Source organism: Ursus arctos, unplaced genomic scaffold (genome assembly GCF_023065955.2).
Source record: "Ursus arctos isolate Adak ecotype North America unplaced genomic scaffold, UrsArc2.0 scaffold_16, whole genome shotgun sequence".
Taxonomy (NCBI): domain Eukaryota; kingdom Metazoa; phylum Chordata; class Mammalia; order Carnivora; family Ursidae; genus Ursus; species Ursus arctos.
In genome coordinates this window covers 52,794,904-52,819,082 of record NW_026622830.1, presented here as the reverse complement: position 1 = coordinate 52,819,082, position 24,179 = coordinate 52,794,904, and the positions used below count along the sequence as shown (strand labels likewise).

At 41.4% G+C, this 24,179-nt stretch overlaps 1 protein-coding gene across 2 annotated transcripts in view; it reads left to right on the top strand.

Moving 5' to 3' along the window:
- The window catches only part of LOC130543845 (uncharacterized), a 407,309-nt gene that overhangs the window by 383,065 nt on the left and 65 nt on the right, over positions 1 to 24,179 (top strand). Inside the window, exon 9 of one of the 2 annotated variants that reach the window (XM_057312856.1) lies at positions 22,440 to 24,178. The exons of the other annotated variant lie outside the window; for it this stretch is intronic. Coding sequence (XP_057168839.1) covers positions 22,440 to 22,466 — 27 coding nt within the window. The 3' untranslated portion in view covers positions 22,467 to 24,178. Of the gene's footprint in view, positions 1 to 22,439; position 24,179 lie in introns of those variants that run through there. 2 annotated transcript variants of the gene reach the window in all.

The following is a 24,179-nucleotide window of genomic DNA, read 5'->3' as shown; positions in this document are numbered from 1 at the left end:
TCATCTGTTTTATCCAGCTTTTTCCTCTGTATCTGGGGCTGTTATCCCTGTCCTGTTCCCTGATTTTGTGTGCTTACGTTTTTTTCCTTTCTCCCCCTTTCTTTCTTTTATTTATTTATTTATTTATTTATTTATTTATTTATTTATTTTTAATAAAGAATTTTCTCTTTTTTTCTTATTTTTCTTTTCTATTATATTATGTTAGTCACCATACAGTACATCCCTGGTTTCTGATGTAAAGTTTGATGATTCATTAGTTGCATATAACACCCAGTGCACCATGCAATACGTGCCCTCCTTACTACCCATCACCAGCCCATCCCATTCCCCCACCCCCCTCCCCTCTGAGGCCCTCAGTTTGTTTCTCAGAGTCCATAGTCTCTCATGCTTCATTCCCCCCTCTGATTACCCCCCTTTCTTTATCCCTTTCTTCCCCTACCGATCTTCCTAGTTCTTATGTTCCATAGATGAGAGAAATCATATGATAATTGTCTTTCTCTGCTTGACTTATTTCACTTAGCATTATCTCCTCCAGTGCCGTCCATGTTGCAGCAAACGTTGAGAATTCGTTCTTTCTGATAGCTGAGTAATATTCCATTGTATATATGGACCACAACTTCTTAATCCAGTCATCTGTTGAAGGGCATCTCGGTTCCTTCCACAATTTAGCTATTGTGGACAATGCTGCTGTGAACATTGGGGTGCATATGGCCCTCCTCTTCACTACGTCTGTATCTTTGGGGTAAATACCCAGTAGTGCAATGGCTGGATCATAGGGTTGCTCAATTTTTAACTTTCTAAGGGACCTCCACACTGTTTTCCAGAGTGGCTATACCAACTTGCATTCCCACCAACAATGTAGGAGGGAACCCCTTTCTCTACATCCTCTTCAACATTTGGTGTTTCCTTTCTTGTCCGTTTTTGCCATTCTAATTGGCACAAGGTGGTATCTCAGTGTGGTTTTGATTGGAATTTCCGTGATGGCTAATGATTTTGAACATTTTTTCATGTGTCTGTTAGCCATTTGTATGTCTTAATTGGAAAAGTGTTCATATCTTCTGCCCATTTTAGGATTTGTTTATTTTTTTCTCGTGTATTGAGTTTGAGAAGTTCTTTGTAGATTTTGGATACTACTCTTTTATCTGTAGTGTCATTTGCAAATATCTTCTCCCGTTCCGTGGGCTGCCTCTTAGTTTTTTTGACTGTTTCCTTGGCTGTGCAGAAGGTTTTGATGTTGATGAAGTCCCACAAGTTCATTTTATCTTTTGTTTCTCTTGCCTTTGGAGATGCGTCATGAAAAAAGTTGCTGTGGCCGATGTCGTAGAGGTTGCTGCCTATGCTCTCCTCTAGGATTTTGATGGATTCCTGTCTCACATCAAGGTCTTTTATCCATTTGGAGTTTATCTTTGTGTATGGTGTGAGAGAGTGGTCAAGTTTCATTCTTCTGCATGTAGCTGTCCAATTTTTCCCAGCACCATTTATTGAAGAGACTGTCTTTTTTTACACTGGATGTTTTTTCCTGCTTTGTCAAAGATTAGTTGCCCAAAGAGCCGAGGGTCCATTTCTGGGTTCTCTATTCTGTTCCATTGGTCTATGTGTCTTTTTTTGTGCCAATACCATGCTGTCTGTGTGATCACAGCTTTGTAGTACAGCTTGAAATCAGGCAACGTGATGCCCCCAGCTTTGTTTTCCTTTTCAAGAATTCCTTGGCGATTCGGGGCCTTTTCTGGTTCCATACAAATTTAAGGGCTGTTTGTTCCAGTTCTTTGAAAAAAGTCATTGGTATTTTGATTGGGATAGCATGGAATGTGTAGATTGCTCTAGGTAGCATAGATATTTTAATGATGTTAATTCTTCCGTTCCATGAGCATGGAATATTTTTCCATCTTTTTGTGTCTTCTTCAATGTCTTTCAAGAGCGATTTGTAGTTTCTAGAATATAGATCCTTTACATCTCTGGTTCAGTCAATTCCGAGATAATGTATGATTTTTCGTGCTATTGTAAATGGAATGGATTCCCTAATTTCTCTTTCTTCAGTCTCATTGTTCTTGTATAGAAATGCAACTGATTTCTGAGCATTGATTTTGTATCCTGCCACATTACTGAATTGCTCTATAAGTTCTAGTAGTTTGGGGGTGGAGTCTTTTGGGTTTTCCATATAGAGTATCATGTCATCTGCGAAGAGAGACAGTTTGACATCTTCTTTGCCGATTTGGAGACCTTTTATCCCTTTTTGTTGTCTGATTGCTGCTGCAAGGACTTTTAGTACTAAGTTGAAGAATAATAGTGAGAGTGGGCATCCTTGTCATGTTCCTGACCTAAGGGAAAGGCTTCCAGCTTTTCCCCATTGAGAATGATATTCACTGTAGGCTTTTCATAGAATATGAAATTGAGGAATGTACCCTCTATTCCCACAGTCCGAAGGGTTATAATCAGGAAAGGATGTTGTATTTTGTCAAATGCTTTTTCTGCATCAATTGAGAGGCTCATATGGTTCTTGACTCTTTTCTTGCTGATATGATCTATCACACTGATCGATTTGTGAATGTTGAACCACGCTTGCATCCCAGGGATGAATCCCACTTGGTCTTGATGGATAATCCTTTTAATGAACTGTTGCATCCTATTAGCTAGGTAGGATGTTGTTGAGAATTTTGGCGTCCAAATTCATCAGGGATATCGGTCTGTAATTCTCCTTTTTGATGGGGTCTTTGCCTGGTTGGGGGATCAAGGTAATTCTGGCCTCATAGAATGACTTTGGTAGTTTTCCTTCTATTTCTATATTTTGAAACAGCTTCAGGAGAATAGGTATTATTTCTTCTTTGAATGTTTGGTAGAATTCCCTGGGGGATCCGTCAGGCCCTGGACTCATGTTTTTGGGGAGGTTTTTGATCACTGCCTCAATCTCTTCATAATTAATCGGTCTGTTTAAGTAACCAATTTCTTCCTGTTTCAGTCTTGGTCGTTTATAGGTTTCCAGGAAGGCATCCATTTCTCCCAGGTTGTTTAATTTATTGGCATAAAGCTGTTGATAAAAAGTTTCTAATGATCCTTACTATTTCATTGGTGTAGGTTGTGATCTCTCCCTTTTCATTCATAATTTTATTAATTTGGGTCCTTTCTCTATTCTTTTGAATAAGTCTGGCCAGTGGCTTATCGATCTTGTTGATTCTTTCAAAGAACCAGCTTCTAGTTCTGTTGATCTGCTCTGCTGTGCTCCTGGTTTCTAATTCATTGATCTCTGCTCTAATCTTGATCACCTGCCTTCTTGTGCGTGGGTTAGACCTGTTCCAGTTCCAGCTTCTTGAGGTGTGAATATAAAAACTGCATTTTAGATTTTTCTATTCTTTTGAGTGAGGCTTGGATGGCTATGTATTTTCTCCTTAGGACCACCTTTGCAGTGTCCCATAGGTTTTGGACCGATGTGTTTTCATTGTCGTTGGTCTCCATACATTGCTTAAATTGATTTTTAATTTCCTGGTTTACCCAGTCATTCCTGAGCAGGATGCTTCTTAGTTTCCAAGTGTTTGAGTTTCTTCCAAATTTTTCCTTGTGATTGAGTTCCATTCTCAAAGCATTGCGGTGTGAGAATATGCAGGGAATAATCTCAGTCTTTTGGTATCGGTTGAGACCTGTTTTGTGACCCAGTATGTGATCTATTCTGGAGAACGTTCCCTGTGCATTCGAAAAGAATGAGTATTCTGTTGTTCTGGGGTGTAGTGTTCTGTATATATCTATGAGGTCCATCTGGTCCAGTATGTCATTCAAAGTTCTTGGTTCTTTGTTGATTTTCTGCTTAGGTGATCTGTCTATTGCTGAGAGAGGAGTGTTGAGGTTCCCTACTATTAACGTATTATTATCTATATGTCTCTTTATTCTGGTTAAGAGTTGGCTTGTGTATCTAGCTGCTTCCCTGTTGGGAGCATAGATATTTATAATTGTCATATCCAGGTGTTGGATACATCCTTTAAGAATAATATAGTGTCCTTCTGTATCTCTAACTATCGTCTTTAGTTTAAAATCTAATCTGTCTGATATGACAGTTGCTACCCCAGCTTTCTTTTGAGGTCCATTGGCATGAAAAATGGTTTTCCGTCCCTTCACTTTCAGTCTGGATGTATCTTTAGGTTCAAGATGAGTCTCTTGTAGACAGTAAATGGATGGGTCATGTCTTTTTATCCAATCTGCAGCCCTGTGGCATTTATCGGAACATTTAGGCCATTCACATTGAGAGTGATTCTTAGAGGTATGATTTTAATGAGTTCATGTTGCCTGCGAAGTATTCGTTTCTATAGATTGTAAATTTCTGTTCTGTATCACTCTTGCGGCCTTTTTACTTTTATAGAACACCCCCCCCCCCCTTAATATCTCATGTAGGGCTGGCTTGGTGGTTACGAATTCGGTAAGTTTCTGCCAATCCTGGAAGGTCCTTATCTCTCCATCAATTCTGAATGACAGCCTTGCTGGATAAAGGATCCTTGGCTGTATGTTCTTTTCGGATAGAGCTTTGAAAATACCCTGCCAACCCTTCCTAGCTTGCCAGGTCTCTGTAGACAGGTCTGACGTTATTCTGATATTTTCCCCTCTGTACGTAAGAATTTTCTTCCCCCTGGCCGCTTTCAATACTGTATCCTTGGATCTAATATTTGTGAAATGCACTATGACGTGACGTGGTGTAGCTCTGTTGTCATTGACCTTGGGAGGGGTCCCCTCTGCCTCTTGGACATGAATGCTTGTTTCCTTTGCCAGATTAGGGAAGTTCTCAGCTACAATTTGTTCAAATATCTCTTCTAGACCTCTGTCTTTCTCCACCCCCTAGGGGATGCCGATGATTCTGACATTGGAACATTTCACTGTGTTAGTAACCTCCCGTATTCTCCACTCTTGAGATTGGATTTTTTTGCGCCAAGTTTCTGTTTTAACTTTCTCTTCTACCATCCCATCCTCTAATTCACTAATTCATTCTTCTGCCTCATTTACCCTGGCCATCAGGGCGTCTAGTTTAGACTGCAGTTAATTCATAGTATTTTTAATTTCTGCCAGATTCGCTCTCATTTCCACCCTTAGCGATTCTATATTCTTGTTAATATTTTCATTAATATTTTTTTCAAGCCTACGCATCATCTTGACCACTGTTACTCTGAACTCCATCTCTGACAATTTATTTATATCCATATCCATCATTTCTGTGGCAGAGGCCACAGTCTCTGTCTTCTTTCATTGCCAAGGGTTTCTCTTCCTCGTCATTCTGATGAGGAGAGGTTGCGGGGATGCACAGAGCCCAAATTATTAACCAGAACCCAGGTAGTGTGCACTTGTTTTATAGCGACCTTAAGGATGTGGGCTTCTTGATTTTTCAGCCTGCCTTCTGGGGGAGGGGCCTGCCGCGCTGATACTCAGGCAACCCTGTTTGGGTAGAGTCGCCCTGTCCCCTGCAAGGGATCCCCCCTTGGGGATGGGCACGATGTGAGCTGGTATTTCCGGGCTTTTGTTCTCTGGCGGCTTTCCCTGGCGGTTTTCTGTGACTCTTCTGAGAGTCAGAGCAGCAGTGGCCGTATCCTGGCCTCTGTCTCAGAACAGAGAGATCACAGTCTGCTCTCCACGGAGCTCTCTTGGCCACTTTAACTCTGTTTCCGGTGCTGCTGCCAAAACCCCTGCAGCATCCCGGGTTGTGTGCCCCACAGCCGCTCTCCCAGCCCTCACTTCCAGGGCTGGCACGTCTCTGTCCTTTGTGCTTCTAACACTGCCAGCTGCCCCCTGTTTCCATGCACGCTCCCAAGCTCCCTGTTTCAGTGTTGTTCACGCGCTTTCTGGAGCGCCGGTTTTCAGTCTGGTCACACGCGCTCCTGAACTCCCAGGATCAGTCCAGTTGCAGTGAGCACTCCAGAGTGCCGATTTTCAGTGTGGTTGCACGCACGCTCCCAAACTCTCGGTTTCCAGTCTAGTTGGAGTGTGCGCTCTAGAGCTCCGGTTTTCAGTCTGGTTGCACACGCGTTCCCAGGTCTCAGTCTGCTCTCTCGCGGGTGCTGGTCCACGAGTCTGGCCAACTCCCCAATGCAGGTGGCTACTGCTTCCCAGTGCCCAAGCGTGGCGGCTCCCTCCCCCTTCCGTTTATCTTCCGTTATCTGTGTGCAGATTCATGGCTCCCCACTTCGTACGTCAATACTCAGCACTGGAGATGTTCATTTGTAGAGATCCAGATGTATCTTCCTGTATCTCAGGCTGATTTCGTGGGTGTTCAGGCTGGTCTGGTAGATATCCAGCTCGACTCAGGGGACCAGCTGAGAAAGGGGTCCCCTACTCCTCCGCCATCTTTTCTCCTTCCCCAGAAGAAAGGTTTATCCTAATAACATATAAACTTCCCAAGCTAAGTCGGGAATAGAAAATTGAACAAGCTACTAGCAGTGAAATGAACCAGTAATCAAAAAACTCCCACAAAACCAATGTCTTGGATCAGATGGCTTCACAGGTGAGTTCTACCGAATTCAAATAGGAGTTAATACCTACTCACCTCAAACTATTCTGAAAAATGGAAGAAGGGAAGTTTCCAAATTCGTTCTACAAAGCCAGCATTACCATGATACCAAAAGCAGATAAAGACACTACCAAAAAAGGGGGGAAAAAACCAACAGGCCAATATCTCTGAGGAACACAGATACAAAAACTGTCTACAAAATATTAGCAAACCAAATCTGATACATTAAAAAATTATTTACCACAATTAAGTAGGATTTTTCCAGCAATGCAAAGGTGTTCGATATTCACAAATCAATCAACATGATACATCACATTAACAAGAGTAAAGGATATAAACCATATGATCATTTCAAAAAAAAAAAAAAGCATTTGACAAGGTACAGCACCCAGTGATGACAAAAATGCTCAACAAAGTAAGATTAGAGGGAACGTACCCCAAAATAATAACAGTAACCATATATCTAAAACACACAGCTAACGTCATACTCAGTGGTGAAAAACTAAAAGTTTTGCTTCTAAGATCAGAAAGAAGACAAGGATGTGCACTCCCAGCACTTTTGTTTAATATAGTACTGCAAGTCCTGACCTCAGCAGTCAGACCAGGAAAAGAAAGAAAAGGCATCTAAATTGGTAAGGGAGAAGTAAAACTGTCACTATTCGTGTATAGCACGATAGCACGATACTATATCTAGAAAACTCTAAGGACCCTATCAAAAAAAAAAGTCACTAGAACTCATAAATTCAGTAAAATTACAAGATGCAAAATTAATACACAGATCTGTTCCATCTCTACGCACTAAGAATGAAATAGCAGAAAGAGAAATTGAGAAAGTAATCCCATTTACAACTGCACCAACGATTAAACACACACACACACACACACACACACACACACACACACACTTGGGAATAAATTTAATGAAAGAGGCTTTAAGACCGGGACTCTGAAAACTATAAATACACTGATTTAAAGTCATGACACACACACAGAAAGTAAAGACATTCGATGTTTGTCGATTGGAAGAATTAATATTCCTAAAATGTCCATACTATCTAATCCACAGATTTAAGGCAATCCCTATCAAACACCAACAGCATTTTCCACTGAACCAGAACAGACCTAGAATTTGTATGGAGTCGCAAAAAATCCTAAATATCCTGGAACATGGCTGGAAGTATCACAATTCCAAACTTTAATTTACGGTACAAACATGTAGTAATCAAAACAGTATGGTACTGGCACAAAAATAGACACACAGAGCGATAGGACAGAATAGGAAGCTCAGAAATAATTCCACAACTATATGGTCAATTAATCTTCAACAAAGGCCACAAAAGTATACAGTGGGGAAAATAAAGCCGCTTCAGCAGATGATCTTGGGGAAACTGGACAGCAACGTGCAGAAGAATGAAACTGGACCACTTTTTTTCCACCATAGACAAAAATTAACTCAAAAAGCTTAAGGACCTAAATATGAGACCTGAAACCATAAAAATTTTAGAAGAGAGCACAGATAATTTCTCTGACATCAGCTGTAACAACACTTTTCTAGATATGTGTATATGATCCTTTTAGTGTATTACTGAATTTGGTTTGCTAATATTTTGTTGAGGATTTTTGTAAGTGTATATTAGGAATATTGGCCTGTAATGTTTTTCTTGCAGAATCCTTGTCTGGATCAGGTATCAGAAGAATTCCAGTTTTATAAAATGAGTTTGGAAGAATTCCCTCCTCCTTTATTTTTTGGAAGAATTTGAGTATTAATTCCTTTTTGAATATTTTGTAGAATTCACCTGTGAAACCATCTAGTCCTGGAGTTTTGTTTTTTGGAGGTTTTCAATTACTGATTCAACCTGCTTACTAATAATCTGTTCAGATTTTCCATTTCATCAGGATTCAGTCTTAGCAAGTTGTATGTTTCTGGGAGTTTTATCAATTTCCCTTAGATTGTCCAATTTTTTGTATATAATTGTTCAGAGTAGTTTCTTATGATCTTTGGCATTTCTCTGGTATCACTCTTTCATTTTTTATATGAGTTCTGTCTCTCCCTCTCTCTCTCTCCTTGTTTTTGGGGGTGGGGGAAATCTAGGTAAAGGCTTGTCAATTTTATTTTCAGAGAATCAGTTCTTAGTTTCGTTGGTATACTCCATTATCCTTTTAGTCCCGCTTCATTTTTCCCTGCTCTAATCTTTGTTATTTCTTTCCTTCTAATAACTTTGGCCTGATGTGTTCTCTTTCCAGTGCCTTAAGGGGTAAAGTTAGGTTGTTTGTTTGAGACTCATCTAGTTTCTTGAGGTTTCATTTATTACTAGGCATATGTGGTTTTTTAAATCCATTTATGAAACAGAAATGAACACTACATTCAGTCATAAATTAAAACAAAACCTAAATATCTTTTGGGGCGCCTGGGTGGCACAGCGGTTAAGCATCTGCCTTCGGCTCAGGGCGTGATCCCGGCGTTATGGGATCGAGCCCCACATCAGGCTCTTCTGCTATGAGCCTGCTTCTTTCTCTCCCACTCCCCCTGCTTGTGTTCCCTCTCTCGCTGGCTGTCTCTATCTCTGTCGAATAAATAAAATAAAATCTTTAAAAAAAAAAAAAACCTAAATATCTTTAGAGTTCAGTAATTCATCTGTTGTGTATAACACTCAGTGCTCATCACAAAACCCAAATATATCATGAGGTTTCATGTGTCCTCACACTTTTCTTTAAGCTTCTAAAGCATATTGTAGAATTTTTTATAAATTGTAAATTTTCCGTATGAGATATGTGAGTTTGCCTGTATTTTTTTAATCCGTTGCTTTTATTGAGTTTATGGAGATGACTATGACTAATTATCCACCCTTGTCTTTGTGCAAACAATGAAAACAATTAAAGCAGTGTTTCTCAAACTTTGGTGTGCATTAGAATTGCCTGGAAGACTTGTTGATGCCAAAGGTAAATCCCACTGGATTCTGATTCAATAGTTCTCTCGAGGGCTAGAGTATTTGCATTTCTGACAAATGTGTAGGTAATGCTGCTGGCTTTGGGGCCATATTTTTGAGAACTGTGGAATTTGTCGAGCCTCTGGGACCTTAACTATCATCTAATAATTTTTTTTATTTTTCATACACATCATAAATATACTTTAAACTATATTATAGGCAGCTTGTGTTGAAAACATAGTGCGTTAGTACTGTTAGAATCAGAAAGGCAGTTTCTATCTAACTGAATTCTGACTACGACAAGTAAAGGGTATGGAGTCACAGGGTCAGAAGAGTTAGTGAATAAAGGATATTTGGCTGTGTTCCTGGAATATAGATGCTCCTTCCAAGTGTTCTGTATTATGGTAGCAATTGAAAACAGCAATGTGGGAGCTCTGTGACCTTGGGCTCAAACCGTTCGGATTAAGCTTGGGATTCCTAATATTTCAATGAGGTTGAACTAGAGGACAGCAACTTTCAGCTACAACATGCAGCAGTGTTAACTACAGTGATTGTGTAGCACATGACATTCTCAGGACTTACAGCTGTGGTTTGTACCTTTGATCCCCTTCATTCAGTTTTCCCTCCCGTCACCCCGTGCCTCTGGTAACCATAAATCTGATCTCTTTTTCTATTTGTTTTTCTATTTGTTTTATGTTTTAGGGTCCACATATAAGTGAGATCATCTAGTATTTGTCTTTCTCTGCTGACTTATTTAGTATAATGTCCTCAAGGACCATCCGTGCGGTCTCAAATGACAGGATTTCCTTATTTTTATGGCTGAATAGTATTCCATTGGATATACAGACTACATTTTCTTTATCCATTACTCTGTTGATAGATACAGGTTGTTTCCATATCTTGGCTATTGTAAATAATGCTGCTATGAACATGGGGTGGCAATACTTCTTCAACAGGCTAACTTCTTTTTTTTCAACATGTTAATCTCATTTTGTTCAGCTATGTAACCAGAAGTGGAATTGCGGGATCCTTTGGTTATTTTATTTTTAATATTTGAAGAAAGTTCATAGTTCTTTCCATACTGGCTATGCCAATTTACATTCCCACCAACAGTGCACAGGAGTTCCCTTTTTTCTACATGTACTTCATCAACATTTGTTATCTTTTGTCATTTTGATAATAATTATTCTAACAAGAATGATATCTCGTTGTGGTTTTTGTGGTTTTGATTTGTGTCTTCGTAAAGATTAGATGTTGAACACCTTTTTTTTTTTTTTTTAAGATTTTATTTATTTATCTGACAGAGATACAGACAGCCAGCGAGAGAGGGAACACAAGCAGGGGGAGTGGGAGAGGAAGAAGCAGGCTCATAGCGGAGGAGCCTGATGTGGGGCTCGATCCCATAACGCCGGGATCACGCCCTGAGCCGAAGGCAGACGCTTAACCGCTATGCCACCCAGGCGCCCCTGAACACCTTTTTTATGTGCTGGTTGTCCATTTGTCTTCTCTGGAGAAATGTCTATTTAGGTCCTTGGTCCTTTCTTTAGTTGGTTTCTTTTTTCTTTTCTTTATTTTTTTACTTTCTTTCTTTCTTTCTTTCTTTCTTTTTTTTACATACAACTGAGTTGTATGAGTTATGTATATATTTTAGGTATTAATTTCTCTTCAGATACATGATTTGCAAATATTTTCCCATTCCATATGTTGCATTTTCATTTTGTTGATTATTTCTTTCACTGTGAGGCTCTTGAGTGTAGTACCACTTTTTTTTTTTTTTTTATTTTGTTGCTCGTGCTTTTGGTGTTATTTTTAAAATATACTTACCAAGACCAATGTCAAGTAGTTTATTCTCTATGTTTTCTTGTAGGAATTTTATGATTTCAGGTCTTCCCTGTAAGTCTTTTATCTATTTTGAGTAAATTTTTGTGGATGATGTAAGATAGGGGTCCAGTTTTGTTCTTTGACATGTGAATATCCACTTCTCCCAGCATCATTTACTGAAGAAGCTGTTTTATTTTTCTCCATTGAGAATGCCTCCCTTCTCAAAAACCGTATGTGTCTGGGTTTATTTCTGGGCTCTCTCTTGTGTTCATTAGTCTATGTGTCTGTTTTTATGCCACTACCATAAGATTTTGATTTACTATAGCTTTATAATACAGTTGAAATCAGGCAGTGTGATGCCTCCAGCTTTATTCTTCTTTCTAGAGATTGTTTCGGTTATCCAAAGTCTTTCATTGTTTCATTCAAATTTTAGGATTTTTTTTTTTTCTTACTGCAAAAAAGTCATTGGAATCTTGATAGGAAATTCATTGAGTCTATTGGTGGCTTGGGTAATTAACATTATTTCTTGCAATTCATAAACATGCAATACCATTCAATTCATTGGTGGGTTTCTTTTTTTGTATCTGTCATCAATGTCTTGTTTTCCGTGAAGAGATCTTTCACCTCCATGCTCAAGTTTATTTCTAAGTATTTTGTTGTTTTTCTCCCTAACATAAATGTTCTTTGTATCTTTTCCCTTATATCTTTTTCAGGTAGTTTGTTGTTGGTGTATAGGAATGCTACTGCTAGGTGTACATTTATTTTCTATCCTACAACTTTACTGAATTCATTGATTAGACCTAACAGGGTTGTTTTTATAGTCTTTAGGATTTCTATATGTCACCTGCAAATAGAGACAGTTTTAACTTCTCCCTTCCCAATTTTTATGCCTATGATTTCTTTGTCTTGTCTGATGGTTCTGCTAGGACTTCGAGTACTGTATTGAATAGGAGTGTTGAGAGTGGGCACCCTTGTCTTGTTCCCCATCTTACATGACAAATTTTCAGTCTTTCACCAATGAGTGTGATGTTTGCCGTAGCTGTGGGTTTGCCGTATGTGGCCTTTATTGTGTTGAGGTACGTTTCTTCACGATCCAATTTGTTGAGGGTTTTTATCATGAATGCATGTTGTACTTTGTCAAATGCATGTCAAATGCTTTTTCTGTATCTATTGAGATATTCATATGATTTTTATCTTTCATTCTGTTAATGTGATGTGTCACACAGTGATTGATTTGCATATGTTGAACCATCCTTGCACCCCCTGGACAAATCCCAGTTGATCGTGGTATATGGTCCTTTAAGATGCTGCTGAATTCAGTCTGTTAATACTTAAAGAGAATTTTTTCATCTATATTCATCGGGGACACCAGTATATAATTTTCTTTTCTTGTAGTCTTTTTATTTGGTTTTGGTATCATGGTGATACTGGCCTCTTAAAATGTGTTTGTGTGTATTCCTCTTATGTTGATATTTTTGGAAGAGTTTAAGTAGTATAGGTGTTAATTCTTCCCTTACGGCAGGTCTAGTAGTGAGGAACTCATTTAGCTTTTCTTTGTTTGGAAAAGTCTTTATCTCTCCTTTATTTCTGAAGGACAGCTTTTCCAAATAAAGCATTCTTGGCTGACAGGTTTTTTTCCAAGTGGAGATGTTTTGACCTGGAAGTTTCATTGAAGAAAGGTGACCGTGATCTTGCTGCCCTAGGCCAGAGTTTTCTGCACAGCCGTATTTCCTCTGACCCTCTAAGGAGGCATGGAAATCTGCCAGGGAACAAAGCCACACAGACAACCTCCTCATGTTAAACCCAACCCCCTGACAAGGGGTGGTGAAAGGCCAACCAGGCAGAGCAGCCTGAACAGCCAAGCAGCAGGCCCCTCCCCCAGAAGACAGACCGGAAGAACAGGTAAGTGACACGCTTATTTCCTACAGGACTGCAAAACTCCAGCGCCAGGGGAAACTAATATATTGAGGTCCAGGTGTTCCCTCAAGACTCATTTATACTTCAAGCTAAAATTTTACATTTATTTAATTTTTTTTACCTTGTTACCATCTCACATACTCTTATTTCCCAATTTATGATTTGAAGTGGGTTTTTATATTTTCATATCTACCTTTTATACTTTTTATACCTCATACCAATCCTTTTCACACTACTCCATTTTGTTATGTATGTGAAATGTATATGATATATGTTATATATATGTTTTATATATAAGTTCCAGATTGTTTGCAATTTTGGGACATGGTGTCTTCTAAGACAGAGACCAAAAATCAATCAGGAACAGACAGATCACCCCGCCTTGTCCACCCTGAGTGCTTATAGTCTCTCTGCCCCACTGTAATGACTGTTTTGGATAATCGTGACTTTGTTTGGGTATCTGTGGTAGCTTCCGACCACTTGGAGTATTTTCTAGAGGGCGTCTTCCTTGGTTTGTGGTTGATATTTTGGACTCTGTGTATTCGCTCAACCATCCCTCAATAGAATGACTAGAAGGAGAACTCTCAACAAAGAAAAGAACCGGAGACCATGTCCTCTGCCACAGAACTAATTTTAAGGATATAAGCATGATGTCAGAGGTAGCGTTCAGGATGGCAATCGTAAAATCAATAGCTAGGGTAGGAAAAAGCATTAATGACAATATATAATATATGAGGGCAGAAATGAGATCTAATCAGGCTGAACTTAAAAATGCTATGCATGCGATGCAGGCTGAATTGGACGCTCTGACAGCCAGGGTCAGTGAGGCAGCAAAGATAATAAGTGATCTAGAAGATGGGCTGATGGAAAGGAAGGAAATTGAAGAAAATAGAGAAAAACAACCCACAACACATGAAGAGAGACTTAGAGAATTTAATGGTACATTGGAAAGAACCAATATCAGGATCATTAGGACAAAGAAGGCGGGCTGGAAGGTATATTTGATCAAATCATGGCTGAGAACTTCCCAAATCTGGGGAAAGAAGCATGCATTCACGTCCAAGAGGCAGAGAGGACTCCTCCTCAAATCAATAAAAATAGTTCAACACCACGACATATAATAGTGAAGCTTGCAAATCCTAAAACCAAGGAAGCTATGCAGAGAGTAGCTAGAGGGAAGGGATTTCTTACATACGGAGGGAGGAACATCAGAATAACATCAGACCTGTCCACAGAAACCTGGCAGGCGAGAAAGGGCAGGGTAATAAATGAGAAGAAAATGGAGCCGAGTACCTTATTTAGCAATGCTATCATTCAGAATGGAAGGAGAGATAAAGAGTTTCCAGGATAGACAAACTGAAAGAACATATGACCACCAAGCCATCCCTACAAGAAATAATAAGGGGGATACTGCAGGCGAACAGATCCCGAGGGTAACAGACCAGAAAGTAACAGAGACAATCTACAGAAACAGGGATTTTAAATACAATGGCACTAAATTCATAGCTTTCAATACATATTCTGAATGTAAATGCTCTGAATGTTCCAATAAGAAGACAAACAGTACAAGATTGGATTTTAAAAGTAAGACCTATCCGTATGTTGTCTACAATAGACTCGGTTTGAACCTAAAGCCCCTCCAGATTGAAAGTGAAAGGATGAAGAACAATTTACCACACTAATGCACCTCAAAAGAAAGCTGGGGTAGCAATCTTCATATCAAACAGATTAGATTTTAAACTAACGGCTGTAGTAAGAGATGTAGGGGGACACCGTATCATACTTAAAGGGCCTATCCAGCAAGAAGACTTAAAAATTATAAATTTCTATGCTTCCAGTGTGGGAGCAGTCAATTATATAAACCAATTAATAACCAAAGTAAAAAAACTTATCTATAAAATACGTTAATGGTGGGAGACTTCACCACTTCACTCACAACAATGGACAGATCATCTAAGCAGAAGATCAAAATAGAAACAACTTAAAAGGCATTATCACTGAGGTTAAAACACAATCCACAAGACGGGAGACCGTAGTGCAAACCATGTGTCTGAAAGGGGCTCAATATCCGGAATATACAGAGAACACATAAACTCAGCAACAAAAACCAAACCAAATGTAATGTGTCAATGTGCAAAAAAATGTGAATACACATCCTCAAAGACACGCACATGAAAAGGAATTTGAAAAGATACTTGACTCACTAATTTTTAGGGAAATCCACATTTTATTTTATTTACTTATTTTAAAAAATATTTATTTGACAGAGAGAGACAGCGAGAGAGGGAACACAAGCAAGGGGAGTGTGAGAGGGAGAAGCAGGCTTCCCACTGAGCAGGGAGCCTGATGCGGGGCTTGATCCCAGGACCCTGGGATCATGACCTGAGCCAAAGGCAGATGCTTAATGGCTAAGCCACCCAGATGCCTCAGAAATCCACATTTAAAAAAGCAGTGAAATAGCATTTTTCATCAAGATGACTCTTCCACACACACACACACACAAAGAATTAGAAGAAAAGAACAAGTGTTGGCAAAGATATGGAGAAATTGAAACCTTGTTCATTGTGTGTGGTAGGAATATTTGAGCATAGTTGTGAAATCAGTATGGTAGTTCTTAAAAAAAATTAAAATTAGACTTACCCTGTGTTCCAGTAATTCTGCTTTTGGGGTATATACCCAAATTAATTGACACCATGGTCTTGAAGATCTGTCTGAACATACATTTTCATGCCATCATTAGTCATAATAACTAAACCGTGAAAACAATCCACTATCTGTCCAAGGAGAAACAGATGTTGTTTATACACACGATGGAATAAGAATGAATAATATCTCAGAAGAGGAAGAAAACACTGACATATGCCACAACATGGGTGAACTTTTACATTAAGTGCATTCATAAAAATGCAAGCTTTGACTCCACTTTTGGGACCTACCCAAAGTAGATTCATAAAGACAGAAAGTAGAATGGTGTTGCCAAGGGCTGGAATGAGGCAGTAATGGTAAGTTTCTGATTCATGGTGTAGAGTTTTAGTTTCACAAGATGAAATGAGATGTGAAGTTGGGTTAGACGGAGGTTGTAGAAAGGGTATTAATGCATTTAATACATTTAAAATGTATTCCATGAACTTAATGTACTTAATGAAATATAAACCTATAAATGGTAGATTTGTAGACGGTAGATGGTAGATTTTTGATTATGTGTATTGTATGTCAATAAAAATATTTTTTCTTTAAAAACTGCAAATACAGAGAAATGAACACAGGACAATTTAGTCTTGCCATTTTGGTGCTGCTATTTTGTCTCACCCATTTTCCTGGAGACAACTTTGATCCAACAAAATGTTCTCATTCTGTGCCCACTTAAAAGCTTAAAATCAGAATTTTCCAAAACATGAAAATTTTTTCAAAACGGTATTTTCAGAGTTAATTTAATAAGACATTTTATTCCTTGATCAATTTTTAAAAATGTAGCACAATTTAAAATTCTATTTTATCTACTTTAACTTTAATTCACTGATTTTAAAAATCAGAATCAATTTTTTATGCAAATGGCTTGGATTTTTTATCCATATCATAGTCTACTGACTGTGGGTTCTGCTGTTTTACATTTTGCTTATGTGTCATTATTTTTACCAAGTCAACTTTCCTGATGCCCATTATGAATATTAAAATATTTTTTGCCCAGTTTTATTGATATAATTGATCACTGTATATAATTGACACACTGTGTATGTGTAAGGTATTATGTGATAAGAACTCTCAGAATTTACTCTCTTAACACCTCTCAAACCATAGAGCGGTATCAACTGCAGTCATCATGTTGTACTGTAAATCCCTGTTATTTATCTTAAAACTGGAAGTTTGTACCTTTTCACCATTCACTCAATCCCTGCCCCCACCCTCCCCTCTGTTTCTTGTTACTTTAATCTGATCTGTTCTTCTGAATTAGTTTTCCGCCTTTTCTTTTCTTTGTTTTAGATTCCACATAAAAGGGGAAAATGTCTATGTATCTATCATCTATATAGTATCTATCTCCCTATATATATCTATACCTACACATATATAGTGTTTGCCTTTCTGTGTCTCACTTGTTTCACTTGGCATAATGCCTCTAAGTCCAAAACTGTTATCACACTTAGCAGGATTTCCTTTTCTTATGGCTGATTAATATTCCATTATGTAGGTAACACTTCTTTATCCATTCACCACTAATGGGCACTGATGTTTTCCTTGTCTCAGCTATGGTAAATAAAGCTTCTTGCACATGGAAGTGCAGGTATTTCTTAGACATATTCCTTTGTTTTCTATGGAATGTTCCCAGACGTGGAGCTGCTGCACATACCGTGGTTCTGTGTTCAGTGTGTTGAGGACGCTCCATACTGTTTTGCACAGTGCCGGCGCCAGTGCGCATAGGCTCCTTTGCTCCACATCCTCACCAGCATTTGTTGTCTCTTGTCGTTGTTATGACAGCTGCTCCAATTGATGTGATAGGTCATTGCGCTTTGGGCTTGCGCATACCTGCTTATCATTTGTTTATGTTCTCTGGGAAAGTGCCAGAGCACTGAACACTGTCTCTGGGGTCCAGGGGCAAGACCAGTCTCCATTAGACCTTCAGGGTCCTCGTTTGGACATACAAGGGTGGGTGCAGAATCACTCTTCTGGCTGAGGTGAGGGTGCTGGAATAGTAAAGAGGACACCATGGGAGTGGCCAGAAAAAGGAGGAAAGGGAGGTTTCTGTGGTCCCTTATTCTGCTCTTGGAGCCTGGAGATCCTGCTCCTTTGCCACTCTGACTCTGGAAAGCCACTGCCTTGAGGACACCCAGATAAAAGCACCCCTTTCTTTGGTGCTGTGCCTGCCTGGGGCTGTACCACTAGAGACAGAGAACGTGATGCAGGGTGCTTCCTTGTCCGTGGTGCCTCATCAGTTCTGCTGGAGATACTGGAGAAGGAAGAGTCAGGCAGAGGCCATTGTGGTTGTCCCCTTGCCCAGAAACAGCTCGAAACTTTTAGTTGCGCTTCTCCCTACAGTCTAGCTTGTTAAAAGGGGAGGTGGGCTCCAAGATCTTCTCAGTTATTCATTCAGTAACTATACCCTAAGCACTCCCCTATGCCAGGTACCTTGGTGGACCCATGAGGAGAGCTGAAAATACCAAGAGCTCCCTGCTTTTAGGGGCTCACGGTCTAGAGATGGACAAAGCACAAACCAAAGACGTGAAAGAAAAGAGCAAGTGCTATATACGACGACTGAAGTGTGTAATGAAGGAAGGCTGGGAAGTCATTGGATAGGAAAATATGAAAGGCCTCACTGAGGGTGACATTGCTGAAAACAGATTGACAAAAGGGAGCTAGACCTGCACAAGTCTGTGTGCAGTGTGTCAGAAAGAAGGGACCGCTGTTGCAGACACTCACTAACAGAGCTGGTTTGGCCAGAGGAGGTGAAAAAGGCAGCCCCCGTGGCTGGAGGGACACTAGGAGGAGAGCAGAGGGGAGGGAGGAAGGCAGGGAGAGGTGCTGAGGCCTGGGAGACTGTTACTTATCTATTGTTCCTATGTTACTGCCTTGCCCCAGTATCCTGAATCTTAAAATGTATATATTTAATTTCTCACAGTTTTTGTGGGTGAGGAGTCCAGGCACAAATAAGCATAGTTCCCCAGGCTCAAGGTGTGTCAGAGGCTGTAGCAGTGACTGAGGCTAGACTGGCAGAGGATTTTCTCCCAAGTTGGCTCACATGATTCGGGAAGCTGTTTGGACTCAGAATCTGAGTTCCTTTGTGTCTTCTGGCCTTGGCACAGGCCAGGTTCTCTGCCATGTGTGCTTCTACACAGGGCAGTTCAAAATATCTGTGCTCGATTTTTGGTTCAGAGATCAAGAAGAAAAAGGGAAAGGGAGTGAGACGCAGACCACAAGAAAAGTAACTAGGAAGTTAGAAACTCTTTGCAGTTGAAACTTAGACATCACATTTCATCACATTGGCTGCATCCTATTGGTCAGAAGCCAGTAACTAACCACCTAATGGGTAGAGAGTGATGCCTATACCACAAGTCTGGATCGGTGGGAGCCACTGTGAAGGCTGCGCCCCTCATAGACAAAAATGAGGCAACTGGGGCGCCTGGGTAGCGCAGTCCTTAAGCGTCTGTCTTCGGCTCAGGGCGTGATCCTGGCGTTATGGGATCGAGCCCCACATCAGGCTCCTCCGCTAGGAGCCTGCTTCTTCCTCTCCCACTCCCCCTGCTTGTGTTCCCTCTCTCGCTGGCCGTCTCTCTCTGTCAAATAAATAAATAAAATCTTTTTTAAAAATTTTAAAAAAATGAGGCAACTGGGTCTCATTCTAAATATAATGGGAAACAATTGAACAGTTTAACTACAGAGGACAGCAATATCTGCTTCTTCGTTCATTTCCACCCCATCATAGTGCCCACATTTACACAAGGCCAAGTGGGAAAGTGTTCCAATATTACATTGTTGGAACCCAGGCCTCTGTTGAGCGGCCCTCCATGCCAAGTCCCACCCCTTCTTGTAATTCTTCCATCCTGAAAATTGTGCTTCAGATACACAGGGGACCACCCCACCCATGTTACATTATCCACATACACCTGATGATGTCTCTAAGAAGTGGATTTTAGCCTGATCCCCACTAAGCAGCTTGGGAAAGTGGGGAATATGTGAGAGACACAATGATTTAGGACTCAGAACTGGGAAAACAAAGAAAAAAGGTCTGAATTCAGCTCTGTCTCCTGAAACCTCAGACCCTGGTTACATTTCCAGAGAGTGGTGGCTATGGCATTTTTGGCTCATAGTGTACAGTTAAGGAGATGACATGGGGGAGAAAAGTAAACAGTTCATTGCCAAGAGACGGCAGAGGCCAAGGTACTGGAATCTTGAAGAAGCGACCTCACTTCCTTGGTGATAGGCCCCAATTGAACTTAGAACTCTGGTAACCAGGCACATCCATTCAAAGAAAGCCTGCTTTCCAGCTCACTTGACTCGAGACGTTCAAGAGAACAAGATGTTCTGTTGCTGTATTCCTACTTTCAGGGGCTTTGGCCCAGAAAGTCCAGAGAGAAAGACTTTCACATCATTGTAGTCGTCGTCTCACCCCGCTTTTCCGAGCCCTCTGGACATGTGGCAGGAGACACCAACAGGTAACACAGGGCAGCTCAGAGCAGCCCACTGGAGAGCAGGCAACAACAGTGATCCTACTTCAGCAGGCCCACACCTCTTGCCCCTCACTAAGTGTGTGTGTGTATGTGTATGTGTGTGTAGAGGAGGGGGCAGAGGAAGGATGCCCTTCCTGGGCAGAAGCAAGCTGCCAGGTGTTGGAACCTGGCCCATCTTTCATGTTCACACCCCAGGTCATAGCAGGCAGGATGAGAAGCTGAGTGCTGGGGACCAAGCTCAACCACCTGTATGTTAATCATGAGCCCTAGGGTTTCATCTGGCTTCCTCTTTGTTGGATGTCTTTTCTGCTGCTTCTCTTAGCCTTAACTGGAGAACACGATTTCTAATGGGGCTGGCCCCTTGTGGCAATGTCCCGTGAGGCCACTAATGTCTCTTGGCCCCATATATATGGGGCACTGCATTTTCGGAGCTGCACCCAGGAGATCATTGATGAGCTGGTCTGTGACTTTAACTATTCCAACTCCCTAGACAAGTGTCAGGTGCACCAGACCACCCAGGATCAGTGCTGCCTGAGGTGAGAATGGGAAGAGGGTTCTCCACACCCAGGGCCCCCACACAAATATGGGGACAGACCTAGGGCCCTCCTATAGTGTTTCCACATGAGTGTCCCTCAGGCCCAACCACAAAGTAATCCCAACATCTACACCTCCACCACCAGCTATGGGATAAGGTAGGAAGACTCTTCACATATATGGGAATGGTGGAGAATATAATTAATGTTTTTTTTGCAGTTTAGGGGCGTAGGTTATTTTGTTTTGTTGTGTTTTATTTTACTTTTCCCGAAGCCATGAGTGTCTTTGTACTGTTTTTATTATTTTCCCTACTCACCCAGGTATCCTGTGTAGAACCCAGCTCCACTGTCCTTGGAGAACTTGTCTAAGGCCTTATAAATCCTCACACTAAATAGGGTGATTGAACATAAAAGGAATGGTGGGATGAAGTCATTCTATATGTTTCTCTATAACGCGTCATTTCTCAGAGTACATCAAATCATTGTAGGTCCACCAGGTCACAAGCTGTGTCCTTATATGTCTTTTTGGACCTCCGTAAAGGAGGTCGTCAGCCACAGTAATTCAGCCTTTCAAGGCTGGTGGAACTTGACATGATTCAATTCTGTTGCCATTTCAGCAATGCTGCAAGGAACACTTAAGTGTCTTAACAAACATTTTTAGCTGCTAGATCTGCCAGAACATAGAACCACAGATTGGGTGGAAGGCCTCTGATGCCTCCTGGCCCAGGTAGCTGGCTCTATCTTTTCAGAGTTCACCCAGGACATCTTTGATGAGCTGCTCCAAGGGTTCAGCTACTTCATCTCCTTTGACAAGCAGCAGGTGCATCAGGCCACCAACAACATCCAGTGCTGGTCTGGGGTGAGAATGGGTCCAAATTCATGTCCTTTCTCAGGACCCACAGATGATCAGGGCAAGGCCAGAACCCACACTAGAAACAATTGGCTGCCCTGTGGCCTGCCAAGGAGGGTGGTTTCCCCTGAACCTTTCTCCCCATGTCAGGAACAGACCAGGCCTCATCAGCATGGGAGGAATGCCATGCATTCCATGCTCTGGACAGTTCTCAGGCCCAACGTCTATGATCTCAAGCAGCGTTGGAGATGCTAAGCTTCTGCTTTCTCCTGTCTGCAGTAGGGATGTTTACCGATGACTTAAAGGCATAGAGTTCTTAATAAAGGCTATTAAAAGAGAGAAATGCTATTGTTGCTCAACTAACAAAATGGGTTAAAGGGAACAATGGTTTATCATTTCACCCCTAAAGCCAATTGCACCTTTAAGCCTAGAGCCCTTTTCTGGGCGGGCCTTCAAGTCCCTTTTCTTGCACAAGTTCCCGAAGCGTTGGGAGTCTCTGGTCTGAACGCCAGACCCTGATCTTCCTGGTGGTTCATGGAGTTGAAGCTGAGTACACTGCGCTCCCCCCCCTGCCCCGTCTTTCTGGTGGGGAAAAAGAAGTAATCCTGTCCCTGGACGAGGCCTGCACGATGCTGATGCTCAGAGAAGGCACAGTGGAGCATTTCGTACGCTCCCTGGTACCATTCTTCCCAGATATAAACATATCAAATATCACAATTTTCTGCATAATACCATGTGTTCACTTCACCCCAACAGGTCCTGGGCCAGCAGTTCAACAGGTGAATGCCCACCCCAGGCACAGCACAGGAGTGAGACTCCCACCTACTAGCTGTATGTCTTGGGAATGTCACTGTACCTCTCTGAGCTTCACTTTCCTCTTCTGAAAAATGGGGTGGTAAGAGGCTGAATCTCATAGGGTTACTGTAGGAAATCATGGGAGAAAACACGGCACGGGCTTATCTGGGGCCTGGCTCTGTAGAAAAGGCTGCTGAACATGCTGGGCATCTTCATGTTTAGTAGTTCTCGCTCTCCAGTGAAGAAGCTCTCAACCTCAACCCTCACAGGCCTGTGGCCCTTCTGGGTTTACAAAAGCAAATGGAAAGCTCATAGTTTTCCTGTTTGCAAAGGACTTCTGAGATTCCATCTAGTTGGTCCTGGCACTGGTCCTTTATGTGACCAGATTAGGGAGTCACTGGGGGCAGGCAGAGCCGCCCAAGGTCCACTCAGTATTTGGAAAGTACTGGTTAGGAGTCATTCATTCAATAATATGTATTAGGCATGTAGTAATGCAGGCACTTTCCAGTCACTAAGATAACTCAGTCGACAAAGTAGATACAATGTCTGGGTCTCAATTTTAGTCAGAGGGTCAGATAGTCACTCTACACATCATAAGCACCCATGTCCATAGTTCATTAGATGTGACATCTTCATGGCCTACTCTAGGTGTGACTAGATCCACCCGTGTTTGTACCATTATGATGGACTATAACAAGTAAAAACACGGTCTTTCGGTCCAGAAGGAAAGACTGCTGCCTCCACAAAGCAGGGTGGGAGATACAGGGGTTGTGGCTGGGGAGGGACTTTCAGAGCCATAGATCTCACAGATCTCTTGGTTTCCATGGGAGGGCTGAATTTGGGGGGCTTCCTGAAGAAGCAAATGAGTCAAAAAGAGCTATGGATGGGCCTTCAAGCCCTCTGGGAAGCAGAGCACAATCTGGGCTGAGTTGGTGCCTAAAACATCCACCCCTTTGGTGGTCTCATCTTGCTCTGCCTGCTCCTTTCCGTATCCACCTCTGCTGACCACAACTGGGGCCAATAATAGAAGCTGTGGTGAGCAGACCACTCACAAATCTGCCTCAAACTTAAGCCCTGATACTGGTCTGCATGGAAGACAGAGTAGACTAGACCTATGGCCGTGAAGAGTGTAAGTGGAAAAACCACTCATTCAGGTTTTCTGGATGAGCAAACCACTGCAAAGACAGCTACAGAGGGGTTGGAAGTGGCCTGGGGCCATCTTCTGGGACCCACACAGAAAGAACGGTGCTGTGGGAGTAGCACGTGCAATGAAAGGCCAGGCCTCTGACTGTGCTCCACATATGACTTGAGGTAAAGCGGGGGGGGGGGGCTCTGTACATCTGAAGTGCCATGACTGGGACCTGAGAAACCATGCCCCCATTCTCCTGCTGCAGCGGGAACTTCTGGAGCCTGTAGAGGCAGAGGGTAAATGAGATTGCAGTTTGGGAAGGCTATCTGGAATGGGGCTCATGGATTGGAAATTCATTGGATATATTTTTTTAATATTTTCTTATTATGTTATGTTAGTCGCCATACAGTACATCCCAAGTTTTTGATGTAAAGTTCCATGATTCATTACTTGCGTATAACACCCAGTGCACCATGCAATACGTGCCCTCCTTAAGGCCATGGTATATGTCCTGTTTTTGGAAAGGCACATGGAAAGTCAGTGATGTGGATGAACCTTTCTCTTTAACCTGC